The sequence below is a fragment of the Mobula birostris genome, chromosome 5 (assembly GCF_030028105.1).
Source record: "Mobula birostris isolate sMobBir1 chromosome 5, sMobBir1.hap1, whole genome shotgun sequence".
NCBI classification, from domain to species: Eukaryota; Metazoa; Chordata; class Chondrichthyes; order Myliobatiformes; family Myliobatidae; genus Mobula; species Mobula birostris.
Window position 1 is genome coordinate 205149676 of NC_092374.1, and position 24934 is coordinate 205174609.

At 46.6% G+C, this 24934-nt stretch overlaps 1 protein-coding gene across 2 annotated transcripts in view; it reads right to left on the reverse strand.

Moving 5' to 3' along the window:
- The window catches only part of LOC140198312 (cyclic AMP-dependent transcription factor ATF-6 beta-like), a 116696-nt gene that overhangs the window by 10303 nt on the left and 81459 nt on the right, over nucleotides 1-24934 (reverse strand). The window contains exons 11-15 of one of the 2 annotated variants that reach the window (XM_072259386.1): nucleotides 23040-23150; nucleotides 20554-20653; nucleotides 10486-10553; nucleotides 4723-4834; nucleotides 172-256 (exon numbers count right to left, since the gene is read on the reverse strand). In XM_072259386.1, the coding sequence (XP_072115487.1) occupies nucleotides 172-256; nucleotides 4723-4834; nucleotides 10486-10553; nucleotides 20554-20653; nucleotides 23040-23150 (476 nt within the window). The remainder of the gene's footprint in view (nucleotides 1-171; nucleotides 257-4722; nucleotides 4835-10485; nucleotides 10554-20553; nucleotides 20654-23039; nucleotides 23151-24934) is intronic. The other variant, XM_072259387.1, reaches the window with a different exon arrangement.

The window sequence follows — 24934 nt, forward strand, 5'->3', positions numbered from 1 at the left end:
AGGTGATCAGAACTGAACACAATACTCCTCTAACCAGCCCTTCATAGAAATTAAGTTATGCCCCTCGAGTTAGCCATATTCACCACATATTAGCCACAGATAAGCTGATATTCAGCCCCGCTTTAAAGTGATGCACAAGGTGGGGTACCCAGAGCAGGGCAAAATGCATACCATTGACTGGCATAGCTGGCATGACCAGAGACATCTTTGGCCGGTTGGTCTTGTTGTGACTGATGGCAGGCAACAGCAGATGGTCCTGCAGAGAGGAGAGTACAAAATGAGGATGTAAGAGACCGCCTGATCACACCAACAACACACGAAGAAACTGAACGTGCTGGGTAGGTTGTGACAAGTGTTGTGGACCACTAAAACTGGGTTAGATGGAATCTGTAACTGGGAAATATAGAGATCTTTATTCTCACATCAAACCTCCAGTAGAGAGAGAGAGTGTATCCAGGAGAATTCAACAGAACCCCTCTCTCCGACATGATGTTTTATGCTTCTTCAACACTAAGATAATGATAATTCAGTAACCATAATTCAAACTCCTGTCCTATAATCATGATGCTTTACGCCCAGGTGAGTTATGCACTCTTTGAAAGGGAGAATCAAACTACATCTGTGTGAACCCCTGGTGACTCTGTGATCTCTGTCTCAGAGGCCAACGTCGGAGGGTGAACTCTCATGATGACGTACCTTGAAAACCTGTGCCAACCAAATGGCAGGTGTGCTAAAGGACATTTTCAATCTCTCTCTGCTGCAGTCAGAGGTTCCCAGCTGTTTCGAAAGGGCGATAATCATAGCAGTGCCCACGAAGAGCAGGATGAACAGGCTCAACATCCCACTGCAAATTGTCTATCGCCACAAAGTCTACAGTAAATACAATCTCATTGGCTCTCCACTTATCCTTGGATTACCCGGACAATAGCAATACCTATATCAGGCTCAGTGTTCAACCCAATCATACCCTCAATTCTAATCAACAAGCTCCAAAACCTGGGTCTCTGTCCCTTCCCCTGTAAGACTTCCTCACCAGAAGACCACGGTCTGTGCAGGTTGGAAATAACATTTGCTCCTAACTGACAGTCAACACTAGTGTATCTCAAGGATAGTGCTTGACTCACTTCTCTGCTCTCTCTACACCCATGGCTAGGCACAGCTCAAATGCCATCTATAAATTTGCCGATGACATGACTATTCTTGGCAGAATTTTGGATGGTGACAAGGAGGCGTACAGGAGCAAGATAAATCTGCTGGTTGAGTGGTGTTGCAGCAACAACTTGGCTCTCAGCATCCATAAGACCATGGAATTGATTGTGGACTTCACAAAGGGGAAGTTGAGGGAACACACTCCAATCCTCATTGAGGAATCAGAAGTGGAAAGGGTGAGCAGTTTCACATTCCTGGGTGTCAACATCTCTGATGATCTGTCCTGGGCCCAATATATTGATGCAATTACAAAGAAGGCACGACAGCAACGATATTTCATCAGGAGTTGAGGAGACTTGGTATATCTCCAAAGGCTCGTGCAGATTTCCACAGATGTACTACGGAGAGCATTCTAACTGATTGCATCACTGTTTGTTATGGATGCAGCACTGCACAGGGTCGGAACAAGCTGCAGAAAGTTGTAAATTCAGCCAGCTCTGTCACAGGTACAAATCTCCCCAGCAACACACAGGAAATGCTGGAGGAACTCAGCAGGTCAGGCAGCATCTATGGAAATGAATAAACAGGCCGTGACCCTTCTTCAGGACTGAAAAGGAATGGGGAAGATACCAGAATAAAAAGGAGAGGGGAGCTAGAAGGTGACAGGTGAAGCCAGGTGGGACGAAGGGCTGGAAGAGAAGGAAGCAGATAGGAAAGGAGAATGGTCCGCAGGAGAAAGGAAAGAGTAGGAGACCCAGAGGGAGGGAGACAGGTGAGAAGAGGTAAGAGGCTAGAGTGGGGAATAGAGGGGGAGGGAAGATTTAATTTTACCATAAGGAGAAATCAATATACACGGTTGGAGACTACCCAGATGGAACACAAGGTGTTGCTTCTCCACCCCGAGGGCGGCCTCATCTTGGTACATGGAACGAGATGTCGGAGTGGGAATGGGAATTAAAACGTTTGGCCACCGGACAGTTCTGCTTGTGGCAGATGGAGCAGAGGTGTTCGACCAGGCAGTCCCCCATTTAGGGATGGGTCTCACCACTGTGGAGGGGGCCACGCTGTGAGCACTGGAAACAGGTGACCCCAGCAGATTTGCAGGTCAGCCAGCATCTCACCTGGAAGGACTGTTTGAAGACCTGAATGGAGATGATGGAGAATGGAGGAGGTGAATGAGAAGGTGTATTGCTTAGGCCAGTTGCAAGGATAAGTGCCCGGAGGAAGGTCAGTGGGGAGGGACAAATGGACAAGGGAGTTAGGGAGGGAGTGATACAGGCGGGAGGAGAGAGAGCAGCCTGCCACGTGTGTGCAGCCCTCCGGTGAAAAATGATATCGTATCCATTAAATAGGGGCTGTGGATAATTCTGATTTGATGGAGACGGACGTGAAAGCACAGAGGAACATCTGGAAGAATTTCTGAAACGCCAGTTCACTGCTGTTGTTACTGCGTGATCGGGAATCTTTTGGAGGGAAGGCTTCAAAATCCCTGGCTTTGTCTGCTGTTGGCGACCGAGATGGAGGTCGAATCGTTCGGATAGAGATAGTGCTCAGTACTCGGTGTCGGAGCGCTGATCAGAGCTCGAAGTTTTCGGATGTCTCAGAGTCGGACTGTGGTTGGGCGTGGCAGGGAGAGTTTTTCTTCCTTCTCCCGTCTGGGTGAGATGTAGGACATTTGAGAGACTTTGAACTTTTTACTGTGCTCATGGACTTCTTCATCAAGTTATGGTATTGTTGCACTGTTGTAACTATATGTTATAATTATGTGGCTTTGTTAGGTTTTTTTCAGTCTTGGTCTGTCCTGTGTTTTGTGATATCACACCGGAGGAAATATTGCATCATTTCTTAATGCATGCATTACTAAATGACAACAAAAGAGGACTGCGTGTCTTCATAATCTAAATCTAAATCACTGTGGAAAGCAGAGAAGGTGGGGAGGTAAAGATATGTTTAGTGGTAAGATCCCTTTGGAGATTGCAACAGTTGCCGAGAATCCCTTTGGAGATGGTGGATGATGTGTTGAATGCGGAGGCTCATGGGTTGGTAGGCAAGGACAAAATGAACTGTTACAGGTAAAGTGATGGGAAGATGGAATCACAGAGAATGCTTGGGAAATGGAGGAGATGTAGGTCAGGGCAGCATCAATAGTGGAAGAAGGGAAAGACCCGTTCTTTGAAGGAGGAGGACATCTCTGATGTCCTGGAAAAGAAAGCCACATCCTAAGAACAGATGCAGTGGAGGCAAAGGAACTGAGAAACGGAAATGGCATTTTTACAGGAGATAGGATGGGAAAACGTATAGTTAAGATAACCATGGAAATTGGTAGTTATAAAAGATGTTGGTTAACAGTTTGTCTCCAGAGATGGAGACAGAGAGGTCAATGTGTCAGAAATGGACCAAGTGAATTTAAGGGCATAGTGGAAGCTAGAGGCAAAGTTGATGAAATTGACGAGCTCAGCATGGGTGCATGAAGCAACACCAATACAGTCATCAATGTAGCAGAGGAAGAGCTGGGCAGCATTACCTGGGAAGGCCTGGAACATGGACTGTTCTACACAGCTAACGAAGAGGCAGGCATAGCTGGGCCCACGTGGGTGCCCTTAGCTACCCCTTGAGTCTGGAGAAAGTGGGAGGAGCCAACACAGAAGCGGTTGAGGGTGAGGGCCAGTTCTGCCAGATGGAGGAGGGTGGAGTTGGAGGGGGACTGGTTGGTTCTTTTACTGAGAAGGAAGTGGAGAGCTTTGAGGCCTTCCTGATGGGGTATAGAGTATAGGGACTAGCCTCCTCGGCTTTGAGGACACCTTCAAAAGGTAATCCCTCAAGAAAATGTCATCCATCATTAGGCACCCAGAACATGCCTTCCTGTCATTGCTACTGTCAGGGAGCAGGTAAAGGAGCCTGAAGACCCAACTCAACATTTCAGGAACAGCTTCTTTCCTCCCGCCATCAGATTTCTGAATGGACAATGAATCCATGAACATTACTTCACTATTTTTTGTTCTCTTTTTGCACTACTTTCTTAATTTAATTACCTGTATATATATTTTTCTCATTATAATTTATAGTTTTTTATTATTGCCATGTACTGCTGCCGCAGACCAACTAGTTTCACGACATATGTCAGTGATGTTAAAGCTGATGCTGAATGTACTCAGGTAAATTTACGGAAGTACATTTTTACAATGGTAGCAAATCCCAACTAGCAAACTCCTTTGAATATTCAGTACTGATGTTTGCTCTACAAGCCTCTAAGCACAAACTCGAGCACCCAGAATGTATCCCTTGTGTTGCAGTGTTGTGGGACGGCTCCATCAGGATACAACTGACCAGGTTAAATGACACAACAGATCTGTAAACTGTGCATTACACGATGGGGATCTCTAACAATAGCAGGAAACATTCATCTATTATCTGTAGTTTCATGGGACAGAGTCTGAATGTCCCACTCCCAGTGATTGACTTCACCAGCCACAAAGTATCAGTTGGAAGTTCAATTTGTGCACAGCTTTTATTTGCTGAAGACTGTTTCTGATTTGACTTTTCATTTGAATGACAGAACCCCAGAATAGTTACCCTTCGAAAAGAAACCACGTAGAAGGTGTCTTCCCTCCTGTCGATAGCGTCCATGAAATCGTAGTAACTCTGCTCCGGGCTCTGGTACACCTGCAGCTGACTGGAGGTCAACCTGTTCAGCAAAAAGAACAATGAGGCAATGGGACACAGTGCACAGGAAAGGTGAAGGGCACTCCGCATGCTCTCAGTTCCAGTCACCTCATTACTGGAAGGATGTGGAAGCTTAAGAGAGGGCACAGAGGAGATTTAACAGGATAGACCTAGATTAGAGATCATGTCTCATGATCCTGCACAGGTCCAGAGTGGAGCTTGAAAAACCCAGACTCCATAAAAGAGAGGCACCGTCTAGCGGGGCGGTCATCGTATATGCAACGAAGAGGATGGGAACAGTAATAGGGGACACTAAAGTTGGGGGGAGAGATGGGTGATTCTGTTGATGTGAAAAAGAAACAGTTGTTAGTTTGCCTCCCAAGTGCTGCCATCCTCTTCATTGCATATACGATGACCGCTCCGCTAGACGGTACCTCTCTGTCAAGGTCTGCGATGTTTCTGAACATGTCCACAATATCCTGAAAAGGGAGGGTGAGCAGCCAGAAGTCGTGGTACAAATTGGTACCATCGACACAAGTAGAAAAAGGGAGGGGGTCCTGAAAACAGAATACAGGCAGATAGGAAGGAAGCTGAGAACCAGGACCTCAAGGGTAGTACAAACAACAGGAATTCTGCAGATGCCGGAAATTCAAGGAACACACATCAAAGTTGCTGGTGAACGCAGCAGGCCAAGCAGCATCTGTAGGAAGAGGTACAGTCGACGTTTCAGGCCGAGACCCTTCGTCAGGACTAACTGAAGGAAGAGTGAGTAAGGGATTTGAAAGTTGGAGGGGGAGGGGGAGATCCAAAATGATAGGAGAAGACAGGAGGGGGAGGGATGGAGCCAAGAGCTGGACAGGTGATAGGCAAAAGGGGATACGAGAGGATCATGGGCCAGGAGGTCCGGGAAGAAAGACAAGGGGGGGGGGGGACCCAGAGGATGGGCAAGAGGTATATTCAGAGGGACAGAGGGAGAAAAAGGAGAGTGAGAGAAAGAATGTGTGCATAAAAATGAGTAACAGATGGGGTACGAGGAGGAAGTGGGGCCTTAGCGGAAGTTAGAGAAGTCGATGTTCATGTCATCAGGTTGGAGGCTACCCAGACGGAATATAAGGTGTTGTTCCTCCAACCTGAGTGTGGCTTCATCTTTACAGTAGAGAAGGCCGTGGATAGACATGTCAGAATGGGAATGGGATGTGGAATTAAAATGTGTGGTTCTGGGAGATCCTGCTTTCTCTGGCGGACAGAGCGTAGATGTACAGCAAAGCGGTCTCCCAGTCTGCGTCGGGTCTCGCCAATATATAAAAGGCCACATCGGGAGCACCGGACGCAGTATATCACCCCAGTCGACTCACAGGTGAAGTGTTGCCTCACCTGGAAGGACTGTTTGGGGCCCTGAATGCTGGTAAGGGAGGAAGTGTAAGGGCATGTGTAGCACTTGTTCCGCTTACACGGATAAGTGCCAGGAGGGAGATCAGTGGGGAGGGATGGGGGGGACGAATGGACAAGGGAGTTGTGTAGGGAGCGATCCCTGCGGAATGCAGAGAGAGGCGGGGAGGGAAAGATGTGCTTAGTGGTGGGATCCCGTTGGAGATGGCGGAAGATACGGAGAATAATATGTTGGACCCGGAGGCTGGTGGGGTGGTAGGGGAGGACTAGGGGAACCCTATTCCTAGTGGGGTGGCAAGAGGATGGAGTGAGAGCAGATGTATGTGAAATGGGGGAGATGCGTTTAAGAGCAGAGTTGATAGTGGAGGAAGGGAAGCCCCTTTCTTTAAAAAAGGAAGACATCTCCCTCGTCCTAGAATGAAAAGCCTCATCCTGAGAGCAGATGCGGCGGAGACGGAGGAATTGCGAGAAGGGGATGGCGTTTACCTCAAGGGTAGTAATCTTGGCATTGCTGCCTGTGCCACACGACAGTGAGGATAGGAATTGAATGAGGTGGCAGATAAATGCATGGCTGAAGAATCGGTGCAGGGGGCAGGGATTCCGATTTCTGGATCATTGGGACCACTTCTGGGGCCAATATGCCTGTACAGAAGGGAAGGGTTGCACTTGAATCGGAGGGGGACCAATATCCTTGCAGGCAGGTTTGATAGTGCTGTTGGGAGTGGTTTAAATTAATATGGCAGGGAGATGGGAACCAGGATGATAGAGCTGAGGTTGAGCCAGCAGGTTTACAAGTAGATGATGGGTGTAACATGAATGTAAGGAAGGACAAGCCAACCATTTCGTACAAATGCAGACTGAGGCAAAATTCAAAAAGGTGATGAACGTAGAACTTAAGGCGCTGTATTTAAATGCGCGTAGCATTCGGAGCTCGTGCGCAATTAGAAATTGGTCAGTATGACATTGTGTCGTGGCTGAAAGAAAGTCACACTGAGAGCTCAGTATCAAGGACATACTTCGTACTGAAAGGACAGGCAGGAGGGCACAGGCGGTGGTGTGGATCTGTTGGTAAGAGATGGAATTACATCTTTAGAAAGAGGTGACATAGGGTCAGAGAACGTCGAATCTTTGTGGGTGGAGTTAAGAAACCGCAAGTTTAAAAAAACCATTATGGGAATCATACATAGATCTGCAAATAGCAGCCAAGATGCGGGGTTGAGATTGCAAAGGAAATGTAATAAGGGTAATGTCACATCTATAATGGGGACTTCAATATGCAAGGGGATTGGGAAAATCAGGTTGGTGTTGGATCACAAGAGAGGGAATTTGTTGAATATCTATGAGATGGCTTTTTAGAGCAGCTTGTGCTTGAGCCTACTCGGGAAAAGGCTCTTTTAGATTGGGTGTTGTGTGTAATAATCCAGATTTTATTCAGGAGCTTAATGTAAAGGTACCCTCAAGAGGCAGTGATCATAATATGATTGAATTCATACTGCAATTTGAGAGGGAGAAGCACAAGTCACATGCATCAGTATTGCAATGGAATAAAGGGAATTACAGAGGCATGAAAGAGGAACTTGCCCAGGTGGATTGGAGGAGGATACTAGGGAAGAAGGCGGCAGAGCAGAGGTGGCTGAAGTTTCTGGGAATAGTTCACAAGGCGTAGAATGTCCCACAGAAGAAATTGTTCTCAAATGGCAGGGGTAGGCAACCGTGGCTGACAAGGAAAGCTGGATGATTGGGACGTTTTTAAAATCCAACAAAAGGTAACTAAAGAGCCATAGGAAGGGAAAAGATGAAACACGAGGGCAAACTAGCCAATAATATAAAGCAGGATACTAAAAGTTTATTCAGTAACATAAAGCGTAGAAGGGAGGTGAGAGTTGATATTGGACCACTGGAAAACGATGCTAGTGAGGTAGTAATGGGGCACAAAGAAATGGCAGATGAATTTAATGGGTACCTTGCATCAGTCTTCATTGTGGAAGACACTAGCAGTGTGGCAGAGGTCTGTGAGTGTCAGGGAACAGGAGTGAGTGCCATTGCTATTACTAAGGAAAAAGTGCTAGGCAACCTCAAAGGACTTAAGATGGCTAAGTCCCCTGGGTCAGATGGACTACATCCCAGACTCCTGAGAGAGGTTGCTGAAGAGATAACGGATGCAATGGTCATGATCTTTCAAGAATCACTTGATTCTGGCATGGTCCCGGAGGACTGAAAAATTGCAAATTTCACTCCACTCTTTAAGAAGGGAGGAAGGCAAAAGAAAGGAAATTATAGGCCAGTTAGCCTAACCTCAGTAGTTGGGGAAGTGTTGGAGTCTGCTATTAAGGATGAGGTTTCAGAACACTCGGAGACTAACGATAAAATAAGTCAGCATGGTTTCTGTAAAAGGAAATCTTGCCTGACAAATCTGTTAAGAGTTCTTCGAGAAAGTAACAAGCAGGGTGGACAAAGGAGAAGCAATTAATGTCATTTACTTGGACCTTCAGAAGGAATTTGATAAGGTGCCACATGAGACTGCTTAACAAACTAAAATTCAATGGCATTTTGGCATGGATAGAGCAATGGCCGACAGGCAGGAGGCAGCGAGTGGGAATAAAAGGGGCTTTTTCTGGTTGCTTGCCCGGGACAAGTGGTGTTCCTCAGGGGTCAGCAATAGGACAACTACTTTTCACATTGTTTGTCAATGATTTAGATAATGGAATTGATGATAATTGTGGCAAAGTTTGCACACGATACAAGGACAGGTGGAGAGGTAGGTAGTGTTGAGGAAGCAGTGCGATTGCAGGACAGACAAATTGGTAGAACAGGCAAAATTGTGCAGATGGAATACGGTGTTGGGAAATGTATGATAACGCATCTTGGTAAAAGGATTAGAAGTGCAGACTATTATCTAAATGGGGAGAAAATTCAAACACCAGAGGTGCAGCGGGACTAAGGAGTCCTCGTGCAAGACTCCCAGAAGGTCAATTCACAGGCTGAGTCAGTGGTAAAGAAGGCAAATGCAATGTTGGCATTCATCTCAAGGGGAATAGAATATAAAAGCAAAGAGATAATGCTGAGCCTTTATAAGTCACTAGTCAGGCCGCACTTAGAGTATTGTCAACAGTTTTGGGTCCCTTATCTCAGAAAGGACGTGTTGTCATTGGGCAGAGTCCAGAGGAGATTCACAAGGATGATTCTGGAAATGATGGGGTTAACATACGAGTAACGTTTAGCAGCTTTGGGCCTGTACTCATCGAAATTTAGAAGGATGCGGCTGGGGGTGGATCTCATTGAAAAAAAGACTCGATGGGGTGGGTATGGAGAGGATGTTTCCTATGGTGGGTGTGTCCAGAACTAGAGGGCACAGCTTCAAGGGGAAACCCTTTACAACAGAGGTATGAAGGAATTTTTTTTAGCCAGAGAGTAGTGAAACTGTGGAATGCTCTGCCACAGACAGCTTTGGAGGCCAAGACCATGAATAGTTTCCTGATCAGTCAGGGCATCAATGGTTATGGCGAGAAGGCAGGCGTGTGGGATCAGCCATGACAGAATGGCAGAGCAGGCTTAATGGGCTGAATGGCCTAATTCTGCTCCTATGACTTATGGTCTCATAAGAAAGGTTGAACAACCTACAAGCTTTACACTGTGGGGAGAAAGAGGGTGAGGGGTGACTTGATAGAGGGGTTTGGACTTCTTTTAACCCCAGGACAGAAATAACTAATTCAAGGGGGCGTAATAAAGTGATTGGCGGAAAGTGTGGGGGGGGGGATGTCAGAGGCAAGTTTGTTTGGTTTTAAGCACAGAGAGTGGTGAGTGCGTGGAACGCCCTGCCAGGGGTGATGGTAGATGGAGATACACTGGAGACATTTAACAGACTCTTAGATAGGTACATATATGATAGAAAAATGGGTCTATGTGGGAGGGAAGAGTCAGATTTATCTTAAGATGAAAGGGCCAGCATGACATTGTGGGCCGAAGGGCCTGTACTGCGTGGTCCTGTTCCATGTTGTAGAATTAGTTTCTACTGAAGTCAATATTGATGTATGTGGGCTGAGGACTTTTACTGGCAACCCTACACCATCACCACTTCAGGCAGTTTTGACGATAAGCACCTTTCACCTCTCAGGTATGAAAATCTAATCATCACAACATCTCAAATCTTAACCATTTATCTCCCCTCAGTGGGGTTGCTTTGCGTTAGAAGAAGCCACATTGATAAGGTAAGGGGTGTTGGTACAGTATTAACAGTTGCCGCAGTGTGCGGTGTAACCACGGTCCCAGCCGGCCACCACTCACCTGGTGTCTGTGTCGGCAGGCTGCGCTGGAATAAAGCGTGGCAGGTTGATTCTCCGCTGTTGTGACCGCTGCCAAGGAGAACACAATTAACATCAAAGTCAGCCCTCCTCCCCAAGGCACTCAAACACGCCCAGACTGAAATGACTGCTTCAGTTCACCCTGGCATACAAGTTCAAGTTTTTCTTTTATGATCCGCAGTGTTTTTCAATCATAGAAGAGATGAACTGGACAAGAAACTTCACTGTGGATTGGAGCCAGAGAGGCTGCTGCGACCGTCTGTGCCGCCATCTTGTGACGCACAAGAGCCGACACCCGAACTAGAGGTCATGGTTTAACTGTGAAAGGTGAAATGTTTAAGGGGTAATGAGGGGGAACTTCTTCACTTAGAAGGTGGTGAGAGTGTGGAACGAGCTGCCAGTGGAAGTGGCGGACGTGGGCTTCACTCCAACATTTAAGAGAAACTTGACTAGGTACATGGATAGGAGAGGTATGGAGAGCTGTGGCCCAGGTGTGGGGCGATGGGATACTAGAATCACAAACAAGAGAAAATCTGCAATTCGTAGGATAATACAATGCCAAAAGGCTGTTTCTGTGCTGTGGTTCTCCATTAACAACTCAATGCAGGGCAAGCACCAGGCCTAGTGGGTGGCCAGTACCTCCAGAAATTCTGAATAAGGAACCTTACAAAAATTGATGCCATTATGAAGAACACAAGCCAGTGGCTATTATTTCATTATCAAGAATGTACGCCAGTGGCTATTATTTCATTATCAAGAATGTACGCCAGTGGCTATTATTTCATTAGGAGTTTGGGACTTGGTATGTCACCAAAGACTAGCCAATTTCTACAGGTGTACCGTGGAGAACATTCTAACTGGCTGAATCACCGTCTGGTACGGAGGCAATAGTGCACAGGATCAGAAAAAGCTGCACTGGGTTGTAAGTTCAGCCAGCTCCAACAAGGGCTCTAGCCTCCCCAGCATCGAGGATGTCTTCAAAAGGCAATGCTTCGAAAAGATGGCACCCATCATTTAGGACCCCCATCACTCGGGGCTTCACCTATCACCTTCTCTCCTCCTTCCCCTTCACCCCACATTTTCCCTCTGGCGCTTTCTCTCTTCCTTTCCAGTCCTGATGAAGGGTCTCGGCCCAAATCATTCACCGTTGACTTGTTTCCTTAGAAGCTGCCCGCCCTGCTGTGTTTCTCCAACATTTTGCGTGTATTGCTGTAGATTTCCAGCACCCACTGACTTTCCCATGCATTTAGTTAAACACAGAGTTTGTGTTACTAACCGATGACTCAGGATGTGTTGGGGTTAGCGTGCCAAGTGTCACCTTACATTCAGGTGCCAACACAGCACGTCCACAATGTTTGGTCAGACAATAGAAGCAACAGCAAAACAAGTCCCTTCCGTCCCTCACAGCCACGCACCCATGAGAAAGTCTGTCTCCAGGCCTGCAGTTCAACAATTCACGAACAGCTCCTTACGGTGCACCATTTAATTATTTTTGTAATCTGTAGATTTTTATGTTTTTGAGCTGTACGACTACACAGAGCTACAAGTTTTGCAGCACGTCAGTGATATTTAATTGGATTCTAATTCTCCGGGGAGCTCTGCTCCATATTCCGAAGAACCAACATTTAACTCTCAAGCAGGTCAGTAAAACAACGTGATCTGGTTGTAGTCCCTTTGTTCTATGTAACAGCGTAAGACGTAGGAGCAGAATTAGGCCATTCAGCCCATCAAGTCTGCTCCGCCATTCCATCATGGCTGATTTATTATCCCCCTCAACCCCATTCTCCTGCCTTCTCTCCGTAAGCTTTGAAACCCTGACTAATCAAGAACCTATCAATATCCGCTTTAAGTAGAGTTTCTCTCTTGCCGAAGAAACTCCTCCTCATCCGTTCTAAAAAGACGTCCCTCTATTCTGAGGCTGTACCCGCTGATCCTAGACTCCGTCACTGTAGGAAACAACCTCTCCACACCCACTCTGTCTGGGCCATTCTATATTTAATAGGTTTCAATGAGATCATTCCCCTCAGTCTTGTAAACCGCAACGAGTACAGGCCCAGAGCCAAACACTCCTGGCGCATTAACCTTTTCATTCCCGGAACTGTTCTCGTGAACAACCTCTGGACGGTCAAACGGGGTATGTTGCTTATGTTACTACAGTGACACTCTCAGTGGCTGTAAATTACTCTGGAAGGTTCTAACATGGACTTAGAAAACATTTTCAAAGCCACTTTTAGAAACAGCATACCAGCTGTGAAAATCACAGGTAGGATGAGGTAATTCCTTCATCTCCCTCCCTTGCCCTTTGAACACTATACACAGCAGAAATTGGTTTAGACATCAGACTTTGCCCAGGTAGAGTTGGGATAGGCCGATCTTTGGACAAAAGAAAAGTCAAGCTGTTATGTTAAGCAGCCAGGAAAGTGAAGTTGAGGCTGTGATCAGATTAGTCCTGTGTCGCAGCGTAGGTCAGAGGGCTTGTTACATCCTTATGAAGAGCGCCAACAATTCCAAAAAGCTCTTTTGTTTACCGGCTTCATTAATGAGCCAGTACCTCTCCATTTGGTTTGGCGCTATGCAGCGTAGTGGTCAATAGACAATAGGTGCAGCAGTAGGCCATTCGGCCCTTCGAGCCAGCACCGCCATTCACTGTGATCATGGCTGATCATCCACAATCTGTACCCTGTTCCTGCCTTCTTCCCATATCCCTTGACTCCACTATCTTTAAGAGCTCTATTTAACTCTTTCTTGAAAGAATCCAGAGAATTGGCCTCCACTGCCTTCTCAGGCAGAGCATTCCACAGATCCACAACCCTCTGTGTGAAAAAGTTTTTCCTCAACTCCATTCTAAATGGTCTACACTTTATTCTTAAACTGTGGCCTCTGGTTCTGGACTCCACCAACATCGGGAACATGTTTCCTGCCTCTAGCGTGTCCAATCCCTTAATAATCTTGTATGTTTCATTCAGATCCCCTCTCATCCTTCTAAATTCCAGTGTATACAAGCCCAGTCGCTCCAATCTTTCAACATATGACATTCCCACCATCCCTGGAATTAACCCAGTGAACCTACGCTGCACTCCCTCCACAGCAAGAATGTCCTTCCTCAAATTTGGAGACCAAAACTGTATACAATATTCCAGATAGGGTCTCACTAGGGCCCTGTACAACTGCAGAAGAACCTCTTTGCTCATATACTCAACTCCCCTTGTTATGAAGGCCAACATGCCATTAGCTTTCTTCACTGCCTGCTGTACCTGTATGCTTACTTTCAGTGACTGACGAACAAGGACACCCAGATCTCATTGTACTTCCCCTTTTCCTAATTTGACACCATTCAGATAGTAATCTGCCTTCCTGTTCTCAGGGTGTCGGAGTTCAAACTGTAAGATCACGAGACACGAGAGCAGAATTTGGCCATTCAGCCTATTGAGTCTGCCCGACCATTCCATCATGGGTAATACTATCCCTCTCAACCCCATTCTCCTGCCTCCTCCCAGTACCTGACTAACCAAGAACCCATCCACCTCTGCTTTAAATAATACTCAATGACTTGGCTTCTACAGCTGTCTGTGGCAATGAATTCCACAGATTGGACGCCCCTCTATTCTGAGACTGTACTCTCTGGACCTAGACCCACTATAAGAACCAAGTTCCCCACATCCACTCTTTCCAGACCTTTCAAATATTCAATAAGTTTGAATGAGATGTGCAGTTCAGTTACGGTATCCTTGGTGGGGCAGGGTGGTGTGTGTGCGTGTCTGCGTGCCTGTGTGCACATGCGCCTGTGTATGTACGTGTGCGTAGGCGTGTGTGCCTGTGTGCACATGAGTTAGAATATAAAACATAGAATAGTACAGCACAGTACAGGTCCTTTGGCCCACAATGTTGTGCCGACCCTCAAATCCTGCCTCCCATATAAGCCCCCACCTTAAATTCCTCCATATACCTGTCCAGTAGTCTCTTAAACTTCACTAGTGTATCTGCCTCCACCACTGACTCAGGCAGTGCATTCCACGCACCAACCACTCTCTGAGTAAAAAACCTTCCTCTAATATCCCCCTTGAACTTCCCACCCCTTACCTTAAAGCCATGTCCTCTTGTATTGAGCAGTGGTGCCCTGGGGAATGTGTGCGTGCGTGCGCCTGTTTTTTTTCTCTCTGGGTGCTCTGGTTTCCTCCCACAGTCCAAAGCAGGACTGGTTAGATAGATAGATAATGTATTGATCCCACAGGAAATAACAGTGTCACAGTGCACAGTACATTACAAGTGCACAGATATACAAATATTAAAAAGTAAGAAAGAATAAAAAGTAAGTTGCTTCAAACAGTCTAACAGGAGGGGCTATAGGTTGACTCACTATAGAGTCTAATGGCCGAGGGTAAGAATGACCTCATATAGCGCTCTTTGGAGCAGTGCAGTTGTCTTAGTCTGTTACTAAAAGTGCTCCTCTGTTCAGCCAAGGTGGCATGCGGGGGGTGAGAAACATTGTCCAGAATTGCCAGGATTTTCCGTAGGGTCCTTTGTTCTACCACAGCCTCCAGTGTGTCCATTTGACTCCTATAACAGTGCCAGCCTTTCTAATCAGTTTATTGAGCCTGCTGCTTCGCCCGTGTTGATGCCATTGCCCTAGCACGCCGTCACGGCAACAATGTGGATTGGTCATTGTTGACCATTAGGCTATGGTTAAGGTCAGTGGGTTGCTGGCTGGCACCGATCAGCAGTGGGCCTGTTCCATGCTGCATCTCTAACTAAAACAGTACCCTGATCTGACAACAAAACAGTACCCTAATCTGACAACAAAACAGTACCCTGATCTGACAACAAACCAGTACCCTGATCTGACAACAAACCAGTACCCCGATCTGACAACAAAACAGTACCCCGATCTGACAACAAAACAGTACCCTGATCTGACAACAAACCAGTACCCTGATCTGACAACAAACCAGTACCCTGATCTGACAACAAACCAGTACCCCGATCTGACAACAAAACAGTACCCCGATCTGACAACAAACCAGTACCCTGATCTGACAACAAAACAGTACCCTGATCTGACAACATAACAGTACCCTGATCTGACAACAAAACAGTACCCTGATCTGACAACAAAACAGTACCCTGATCTGACAACAAAACAGTACCCTGATCTGACAACAATGGTTCAAGCCTCAAAATAACTGAGCATATTGTAAACAATTTCTGCAGCATTGTATTCAATACTGTGAATACATCCAACATTGTGTCGCCTCATTGTAGGAAGGATGTGGAAGCTTTATAGAAGGTGCAGAGGAGATCTACTGCACCAGGATGCTGTCTTATGAGGAGAGGCTGAGTGAACTAGGGCTTTTCTCCTACAGTTAAGGAGGATGCGAGCTGACTTGATAGAGGTGTATGAAATGATTCAAATAGAGTGGACAGCCAGAGACGGAAATGGTACGAGGGGGCTTCATTTTATGGTGACCGGAGGAAAGTATATTGAGGGTGGAGGGTGGAATGTTAGAGGCAGGTTTTTTTTCTTTTACATAGAGTGCAGTAGGTGTGTATAACGTGCTGCCAGGGGTGGTGGTACAGGTAGGTACACCAGGGCCATTTCAGAGACCCTTAGACTCATGATAGGAAAATGGAGAGAAGGATCAGATTGATCTCAGAGTAGGTTAAAGTGTTGGCACAACATGGCGGCCCATAAGGTCTATACTGTTCTTTTCAATGTTCTATTAGTGGTGCAATAAAAGTTTCCTGTGAGCCACCTAGTAGATCAGATCAGCAGCTAGATCAAAGGGGGAGAGGAAAGAGAAAAGCAGAAACACACTCTCTAATCCAGCCAGCATCCTGGGAAATCTCCTTAGCACCCTCTCTAAAGCTTCCACATCCTTCCCAGAATGAGGCCACCAGAACTGAACGCAATATTTCGTCTGGTCTAACCAGGGTTTTATAGAGCTGCAACATTATGTAAGGGGTTTCTTTTTTTTGGTCATTGTGTAGTCTAAGTAAAATGGCTTCTTCGTTATGTTATAATTGAAAGGGCTTCTTTGTTATATTAACTGCTGAGAAAGTCCTCCCGCTAGCAGTTTGTTTGGATCACGTTACTGATAAGAAGGTGTTACGAACCAATTGGGACGGTTGTTATGCTCTTGGTGTGTCTGTAAGATATTGTATGCGCAGGGTTTTGGGGAGAAGGTGGGAGCGAGAGAGAGAGAAGATGGACAAGGTGCTGTGAGTCTGCTAACGGGGTCGGACCCCGAGCAGGAGTCCGAGGTCCAGGGTGAGGAGAGGAGGAGGAGGAGGAGGAGACGGACTCCTGTGGAACGTCTGGTTGACCACCATTGTTGGTCCCAGGCGGCCGGTCGAGGTGGTCTGAAGGGGTCGCAGAGTGAAGAAGGGTCCTGAGCTCCAACTGTTTGGCAACGAAGAGATTGAACTTTGATAAGTGTGGAGCCTTTTATTTTCCTGAATATATTTTATTCTCTATTAATTGTATAGTTTCAGTAATATCTGTAAACCGTAAATCATTTAATCGTATCTGGTGTATTGTCTGTTATTTGGGCGGGGTGGGGTACATCACACAGCATCCACACAAACTAATTACCCAGTTTAGCGGGGCCGAGGGCTGTTTCCCTAGACGACAGCGAGCCGAGCGACCCTGAGGCTGGCCGGGGGGCTACAATTACATCACTGCTCTTTAACTCAATCTCCCGACTAATGAAGGTCAACACACCATTTACTTTCTTAACCACCCTATCAACTAGTATTCTGCCTATCAAGTAGTAACCTAGTATTCTGCCTTCAAGTTCAAACTTCTGAAGTGCATCTCTTCACACATCTCCAGACTGAACTCCATCTGCCACCTCAGTCCAGCTCTGCATCCTGTCAATGCCCTGTTGTAACTTACTATGCACACCATCACCAACCCACCATTCCATTTCCCCATCCAAGTCATGAGTTTACTGTATGCTTCGATACAAGTGTGATGAATAAAGCTCACCTTTAAATCTTTATACGATATACTTGGCGCGGGGGGGGGGGGGGATGGATACTACTGCAGTCCAATGAATTTTTGATTGAACAATGGCAACCCCAGAATTGAGGGACGCCCATTTAGGACAGAGGGGAGGAGGAATTTATTTAGCCAGAGGGTGGTGAATCTGTGGAATTCATTGACGCAGATGGCTGTGGAGCCCAAGTCATTGAGTATATTTAAAGTGGAGGTGATAGGTTCTTGGTTAGTAAGAGTGGTTTAGATGTTTCAGAAAGGACAGGGAGGGAGGCAAAAGAGGTGGGGGCGTGGCACTGTTGATCAGAGATAGTGTCATGGCTGCAGAAACGGAGGAAGTCATGGAGGAATTGTCTACTGAGTCTCTGTGGGTGGAATTTAGGAACAGGAAGGGGTGAATAACTGTACTGGGTGTTATTTTTATAGACCACCCAATAGTAACATTGAGGAGCAGATAGGGAGACAAATTCTGGAACAGTGCAGTAATAACAGGGTTGTTGTGATGGGGGATTTTAATTTCCCCAATGCTGATTGGCATCTCCCAAGAGCGAGGGGTTTAGCTGGGGTGGAGTTTGTTAGGTGTGTTCAGGAAGGTTTCCTGACAAAATACATAGATAAGCCTACAAGAGGAGAGGCTGTACTTGATCTGGTATTGGGAAATGAACCTGGTCAGGTGTCAGGTCTCTCAGTGTAACAGTATTTTGGAGATAGTGATCACAATTTTATCTCCTTTACCATAGCATTGGAGAGGGATAAGAATAGACAAGTTAGGAAAATGTTTAATTGGAGTAAGGGGAAAATATGAAGCTATCAGGCAGGAACTTGGAAGCATAAATTGGGAACAGATGTTCTCAGGGAAATGTACTGCAGAAATGTGGCAAATGTTGAGGGAAACGTTCTGCATAGGTACATTCCAATGAGACATGGAGAGGATGGTAGGGTACTGGAACCGTGGTGTACAAAGGCAGTTGAAAATCTAGTCAAGAAGAAAAGCTTACAAAAGGTTCAAAACACTAAGTAATGATAGAGATCTAGAAATATATAAGGGTAGCAGAAAGGAGCACAAGAATGAAATTAGGAGAACCAGAAGGGGACATGAGAAGGTCTTGGTGAGCAGGATTAAGGAAAGCCCCAAGGAATTCTACAAGACTGTGAAGAGCAAGAGGATAAGATGTGAGAGAGTAGGACCAATCAAGTGTGACAGTGGAAAAGTGTGAATGGAACCGGAGGAGGTACTTAATGAATACTATGCTTCTGTATTCACTACGGAAAAGGACCGTGGTGATTGTAGGGATGACTTACAGCAGACTGAAAATCTTGAGGATACAGACATTAAGAAAGAGGATGTGCTGGAGCTTCTGGAAAGTATCAAGTTGGATAAGTCTCTGGATCCTACTGTGGGAAGCGAGTGAGGGAGGAGATTGCTGAACCTGTCAATGGGGACAGGAGAGGTTCCAGAGGATTGGAGGGTTGCAGATGTTGTTCCCTTATTCAAGAAATGGAGTAGAGATAGCCCAGGAAATTATAGACCATGAGTATTACATCAGTGGTAGGTAAGATGATGGAGAAGATCCTGAGAGGCAGGATTTATGAACATTTGGAGAGGCACAGTATGATTAGGAATAGTCAGCATGGCTTTGTCAAAGGCAGATCATGCATTACGAGCCTGACTGAATTTTTTGAGGATGTGATTAAACACATTGATGAAGGAAGAGTAGTAGATGTAGTGTATATGGATTTCAGCAAGGCATTTGACAAGGTACCCCATGCAAGGCTTATTGAGAATGTAAGGAGGCATGGGATCCAAGGGGACCTTGCTTTGTGGATCCAGAGTTGGCTTGCCCACAGAAGGCAAAGTGTGGTTGTAGACGGGTCATATTCTGCATGAAGGTCGGTGACCAGTGGTGTGCCTCTGGGGTCTGTTCCGGGAACCTTACTCTTTGTGATTTTTATAAATGACCTGGATGAGGAAGTGGAGGGATGGGTTAGTAAGTTTGCTGATGACACAAAGGTTGGGGGTGTTGTGGATAGTGTGGAGGGCTGTCAGAGGTTACAGCGGAACATTGACAGGATGCAAAACTGGGCTGAGAAGTGGCAGATGGAGTTCAACCCAGATAAGTGTGAGGTGGTTCATTTTGGTAGGTCAAATATGATGGCAGAATATAGTATTAATGGTAAGACTCCTGGCGGTGTGGAGGATCAGAGGGATCTTGGGGTCCGAGTCCATAGGACGCTCAAAGCTGCTGCGCAGATTGACTATGTGGTTGAGAAGGCATTTGGTGCATTGGCCTTTATCAATCGTGGGATTCAGTTTAGGAGCCGAGAGGTAATGTTGCAGCTATATAGGACCCTGGTCAGACCCACTTGGAGTACTGTGCTCAGTTCTGGTCACCTCACTACAGGAAAGATGTGGAAACTTTAGAAAGGGTGCAGAGGAGATTTACAAGGATGTTGCCTGGATTGGCAAGCATGCCTTATGAGAACAAATTGAGTGAACTTGGCCTTTTCTCTTTGGAGCGACGGAGGATGAGAGGTGACCTGATAGAGGTACATAAGATAATGAGAGGCACTGATCGTGTGGATAGTCAGAGGCTTTTTCCCAGGGCTGAAATGGCTAACACGAGGGGACACAGTTTTAAGGTGCTTGAAAGTAGGTACAAAGGAGATGTCGGGGTAATTTATTTATTTACTCAGAGAGTGGTGAGTGTGTGGAATGGGATGCCAGCGACGGTGGTGGAGGCAGATACGATAGGGTCTTTTAAGAGAATCTTGGATAGGTACATGGAGCTTAGAAAAATAGAGGGCTATGGGTAACCCTAGGTAATTTCTAAAGTACATGTTCGGCACAGATTTGTAGGCCGAAGGGCCTGTATTGTGCTGTAGGTTTTCTCTGTTCTCAGTGTCAAAGGTTTCTTCCGAAGACAGGAGAGTGGGGTTGAGGGGGATAGTAGACTCAATGGGCTGAATTTCTTACTATTGTCTTAGTAAGGCAAAGCACCAAATGGGAGAAGATTGGACAGGCGGCTGACGTATAAATGCTGGATCATTTCTCCCTACCGTGCCCTGTTTAAATTTCTTCTGACGTTTTGGCTTCTCATTGGACTTTGTCCTGTCAATCTGGTGCCGGTGTATCCAGCCTCGAAGCTCATCGGCCAATCTGAGGAGACAAGAGGAAATCACAATGTGCCTGCCATCTCACAGTTCAACATGCCCCACCCAAAACTATGGTATATTCACTAACACAAGAGGCTCTGCAGATACTGGAATCCAAAACAAAACGCTGGAGGTAATCAGCAGGACCCGAAGAAGGGTCTCAGCCCAACACGCTGAACATTTATTCCTTTCCATAGATGTTGCCTGACCTGCTGAGTTCCTGCAGCAATTTGAATGTGTAAAGAATTAGTTATGGCTTCATTTCTATAACGCCATAAGACTTTGGAGTAGAATTAGGTCATTCAGCCATCAAATCTGCTCTGCCACTTGATTTTAGCCAATTTAGAAATTTCTCCTCATCTCTGTTCTGAAGGGATACCTTTTATTTATTAGCAAAGTCCATATATGTTGCTACAAAGCAGCTTGATATTGATACTCTTGCAAGCATTTACAGTGAAATAAACAAATACAACTGTATTCACTAAAAACTCTACACAAGGTGACTCACAACCAAGGGGCAAGAGAAGATAAATTACGAAAACTAAGAAACATATCTGAGAACATAAGTTGTAATGAGTTCTTGGAAGTGAGTCTGTAAGTAATAAATCAGTTTAAACCCAGCAGGTCAGGCAGCACCTATGGAGGAGGACAAACAGTTGACGTTTCCCGCCGAGACCCTTCCTCAGAACCAGAAGAGAAAGGGAGTAGAAGCCAGAATAAGGTGTGAGAGCACAAGCTGGCAGGTGATGAGTGAGACAAGGTGAGGGGGAAGGTGGGTTGAGTGTGAGTGGGTGGGTGGGGAAGGGGGATGAAGTAAGAAGCTGGGGAGTGATAGGGGAAGATGTACAGAGCTGAAGAAGGAGCAATTTGATAGGCCTGTGAGTCCCGGCCAGGAGGCAGCATGCCATGGGGTTGGGGGTCTGGTGGGGTGTGGGGGGCGGTGTGTGTGTGTGTGTGTGTGTGTGTGTGTGTGTGTGTGCGTGTGAGCCTGTGTGTGTCAGTGTGTGTGCGTGTGTCTCTGTGTGCGCGCATGCGCGCGCGCGCGTGCGTGTGTGTGTGTGTGTGTGTGTGTGTGTGTGTGTATATATTATATAAAAAGGGGCTTGCTATGTTCTGCTAAGCATTGTGGACGTGCTATGTTGCACCTGAATGTCTGGTGACACTTGCCTATCCTCAGACCGTGCTGCTTGTTGATGTAAATGACTCAAATCGTTGCCAGTTTCGATGCACATCTGATAGATAAATCTCTGTTTGGAATCCTGGAAGTCTCCTTTCCTGAAGGTGTGCAGCAGTTCAAAGTCAGGGCTATTTCATTACCTTCCCAAGAGCAAAACCTTCCAGCTTTGGCATTGGCACCCACTGTTTCGTATTACCCATTGTAATTTGATGTGTAAGACCTTCACCTGAGAAAACATCTCACCACAGCCTTCGAGAAATAAAACCGACAAGTACAGAGCCATCTAGCACTCATCCCCTTGTTAATCTTCTCTTTGTTGAATGCTCAATGTGATCACAATTCCTTACACGACACTGACCAGAAAATTTTTGTTCAGCCCATTCCGAGCCTGTTCTCTCTCGGCTGAAAAATGACCCATTCCACCACTTTACACGTTAAATGTAATGTGTCCCTGTCTGGTGCATTCTCCTCCCCAGGGTGCACCCCTCCTCCCAGTACCCTCTGCCCCGCTGTGCGGCCTCTTTGGTGTGCACCTCATCTTCCCAGTACCTGTTTTCTCCTCCCCAGGAGACCCCCTCTTCCCTCGTGTGGTCTCCAACATGGTGTGCACTCCTCTCCCCAATTCCCTCTCCCTCCCCACACAGGTACACTCCCCTCCCGGTGTGCATTCCCTCTTCCCAGTTCCAACACCCCACCCCCTGTGCAGTCCCCTCCTCAGTGTGCACTCCCTTTTCCCAGTTCCCTCTCTCCCCTGTGCGGTCTCCTCCTCAGTGTGCATCCCCTCTTCCCAATTCCCTCTCCCTCCCCACACAGGTGCACTCCCCTCCTCAGTGTGCACTCCCTTTTCCCAGTTCCCTCTCTCCCCTGTGCGGTCCCCTCCTCGGTGTACATCCCCTCTTTCCAGTTCCCTCTCCCCTCCTCAACGTGCACCCCCTCTCCCCAGTTCCCTCTCTCTTCCCATATGCTCTTATTCTCTGTGTGCATTCCCTCTTCCCAGTTTCCTTTTCTCCCTGTCCGTGCTTCCGGTGCACTCTACCCTCTGCCTCCCTGGCACGTTTAACCAGATAAAGGGCAGCATTGTGCTTTTCACGTGAGGTTGCAGCTCGGTGTCGCATCCCCAACCTTTGTGTCCTTGCTCACGTGCTGCAGTGCGGTCCCAGCCTCAAGGGAAAATTCCTGGCTGGACCTGGATGTGAACGGCTCGAAAACCTACCGAAGCGACTCTGTTTTGTTGAACTGACGACAGTCGGAAGTGGGGAAGAGGATGTGGTCGATGTCACGAAGTACCAGGTCCTTGACGTCGGAGTAGGCCATGGTGATGTTGCTGCAAGTGACAGGGAGAGAAGTTGGCAGCAGTTAACGGAGTGCAGAAATGCAAAGTGTCACCAGTACCAGGACCTCCTCACTGACTGGCAGCACAGCCTGGTACATGGAGCTGGTTTTGTGACCAGATATACCAGGGATGGCCAACTGATGGCATGCATGACCAAGATGGCATGTGAAAAATATTTTGTTGGCACACGGCATGCAGTATAGAACCCCTTAATCCTTCAATCCCCACCCATAATAATAATTTTTAGCCAGAGGGTGGTGAATCTATAGAATTTGTTGCCACGGGCGGCAGTGGAGGCCAAGTCATTGGGGGTATTTAAGGCAGAGATTGATAGGTATCTGAGTAGCCAGGGCATCAAAGGTTATGGTGAGAAGGCGGGGGAGTGGGACTAAATAGGAGAATGGATCAGCTCATGATAAAATGGCGGAGCAGACTCGATGGGCCAAACGGCCTACTTCTGCTCCTTTGTCTTATGGTCTTAATAAAAAAAACAACTATTTTCACTTTGTGAAAAGAAGGTTGAGGAACCGGACCAAGAATGGGGTGGTAGCGATAACCTGGAGCCCACCATGAGGCACGACAGCTCCTCTACTTTTCTACAAGTTTGTGTAGATTTGGCACATCATTAAAAACTTTGATAAATATCTGCAGGATGTCAGCCAGAACATGCCCTCTCCTCATTGCCACCATCAGGGAGGAGCTACAGAAGTCTGAAGGCACACACTCAATGATTCAGGGACAGCTTCTTCCCCTCTGCCACCCGATTCCTAAATGGACAGCAAACCCATGAGAAAACACTACCTCACCACTCTTTTCCTCACTTTTTGCACAATTTATTTAACTTTTAGATTATACACACACATTTCTTACCGCAATTCACAGTTTTTATTACAATGTATTGTAATGTACTGCTGCTGCATAACAACAAACTTCACGACGTATGCCGGTGATTTAAACCTGATTCTGATCTCTGTGGAGAGAATCCTAACTGGGCTGGTATGGAAATACCAATGCCCAGGAATGCATGGTCGTGCACTTTGGCAGTAGAAATAAATGTATGGACTGTTTTCTAAACGGGGAGAAAATCCAGGAATTTGAGATGCAAAGGGACTTTGAAGTTCTTGTGCAGAACACCCTGAAGGTTAACTTGCAGGTTGAGTCGGTGGTGAGGAAGGCAAGTGCCATGTTAGCATTAATTTCAAGAGATCTAGAATACAAGAGCAAGGATGTGATGCTGAGGCTTTATAAGGCACTGGTGAGGCCTCACCTTGAGCATTGTGAACAGTTATGGGCCTCTCATCTTAGAAAAGATGTGCTGGCATTGGAGAGGGTCCAGAGGAGGTTCACAAGGATGATTCTGGGAATGAAAAGGTTATCACAGGAGGAATGTTTGATGGCTCTGGCTCTGTACTCTCTGGAATTCAGAAGGATGGGGGGAGAAACTCATTGAAGCCTTTCGAATGTTGAAAGTCCTAGAGAGAGTAGATGTGGAACGGATGTTTCCAATGCTGGGAGAGTCTAGGACAAGAGGGCACAACCTCAGGATAGAAAGGCGCCCTTTCAAAGCAGAGATGCAGAGAGATTTCTTTAGCCAAAGGGTGGTGAATGTGGAATTCCTTGCCACAGGCAGCTGTGGAGGCCAGGTTGTTGGGTGTATTTAAGGCAGAGATTGATATGTTCTTGATTGGACATGGGATCAAAGATTACGGGGAGAAGGCCGGGAACTGGGATTGAGGAGGAGAGAGAAAAACGGTCAGCATGATTGAATGGTGGAG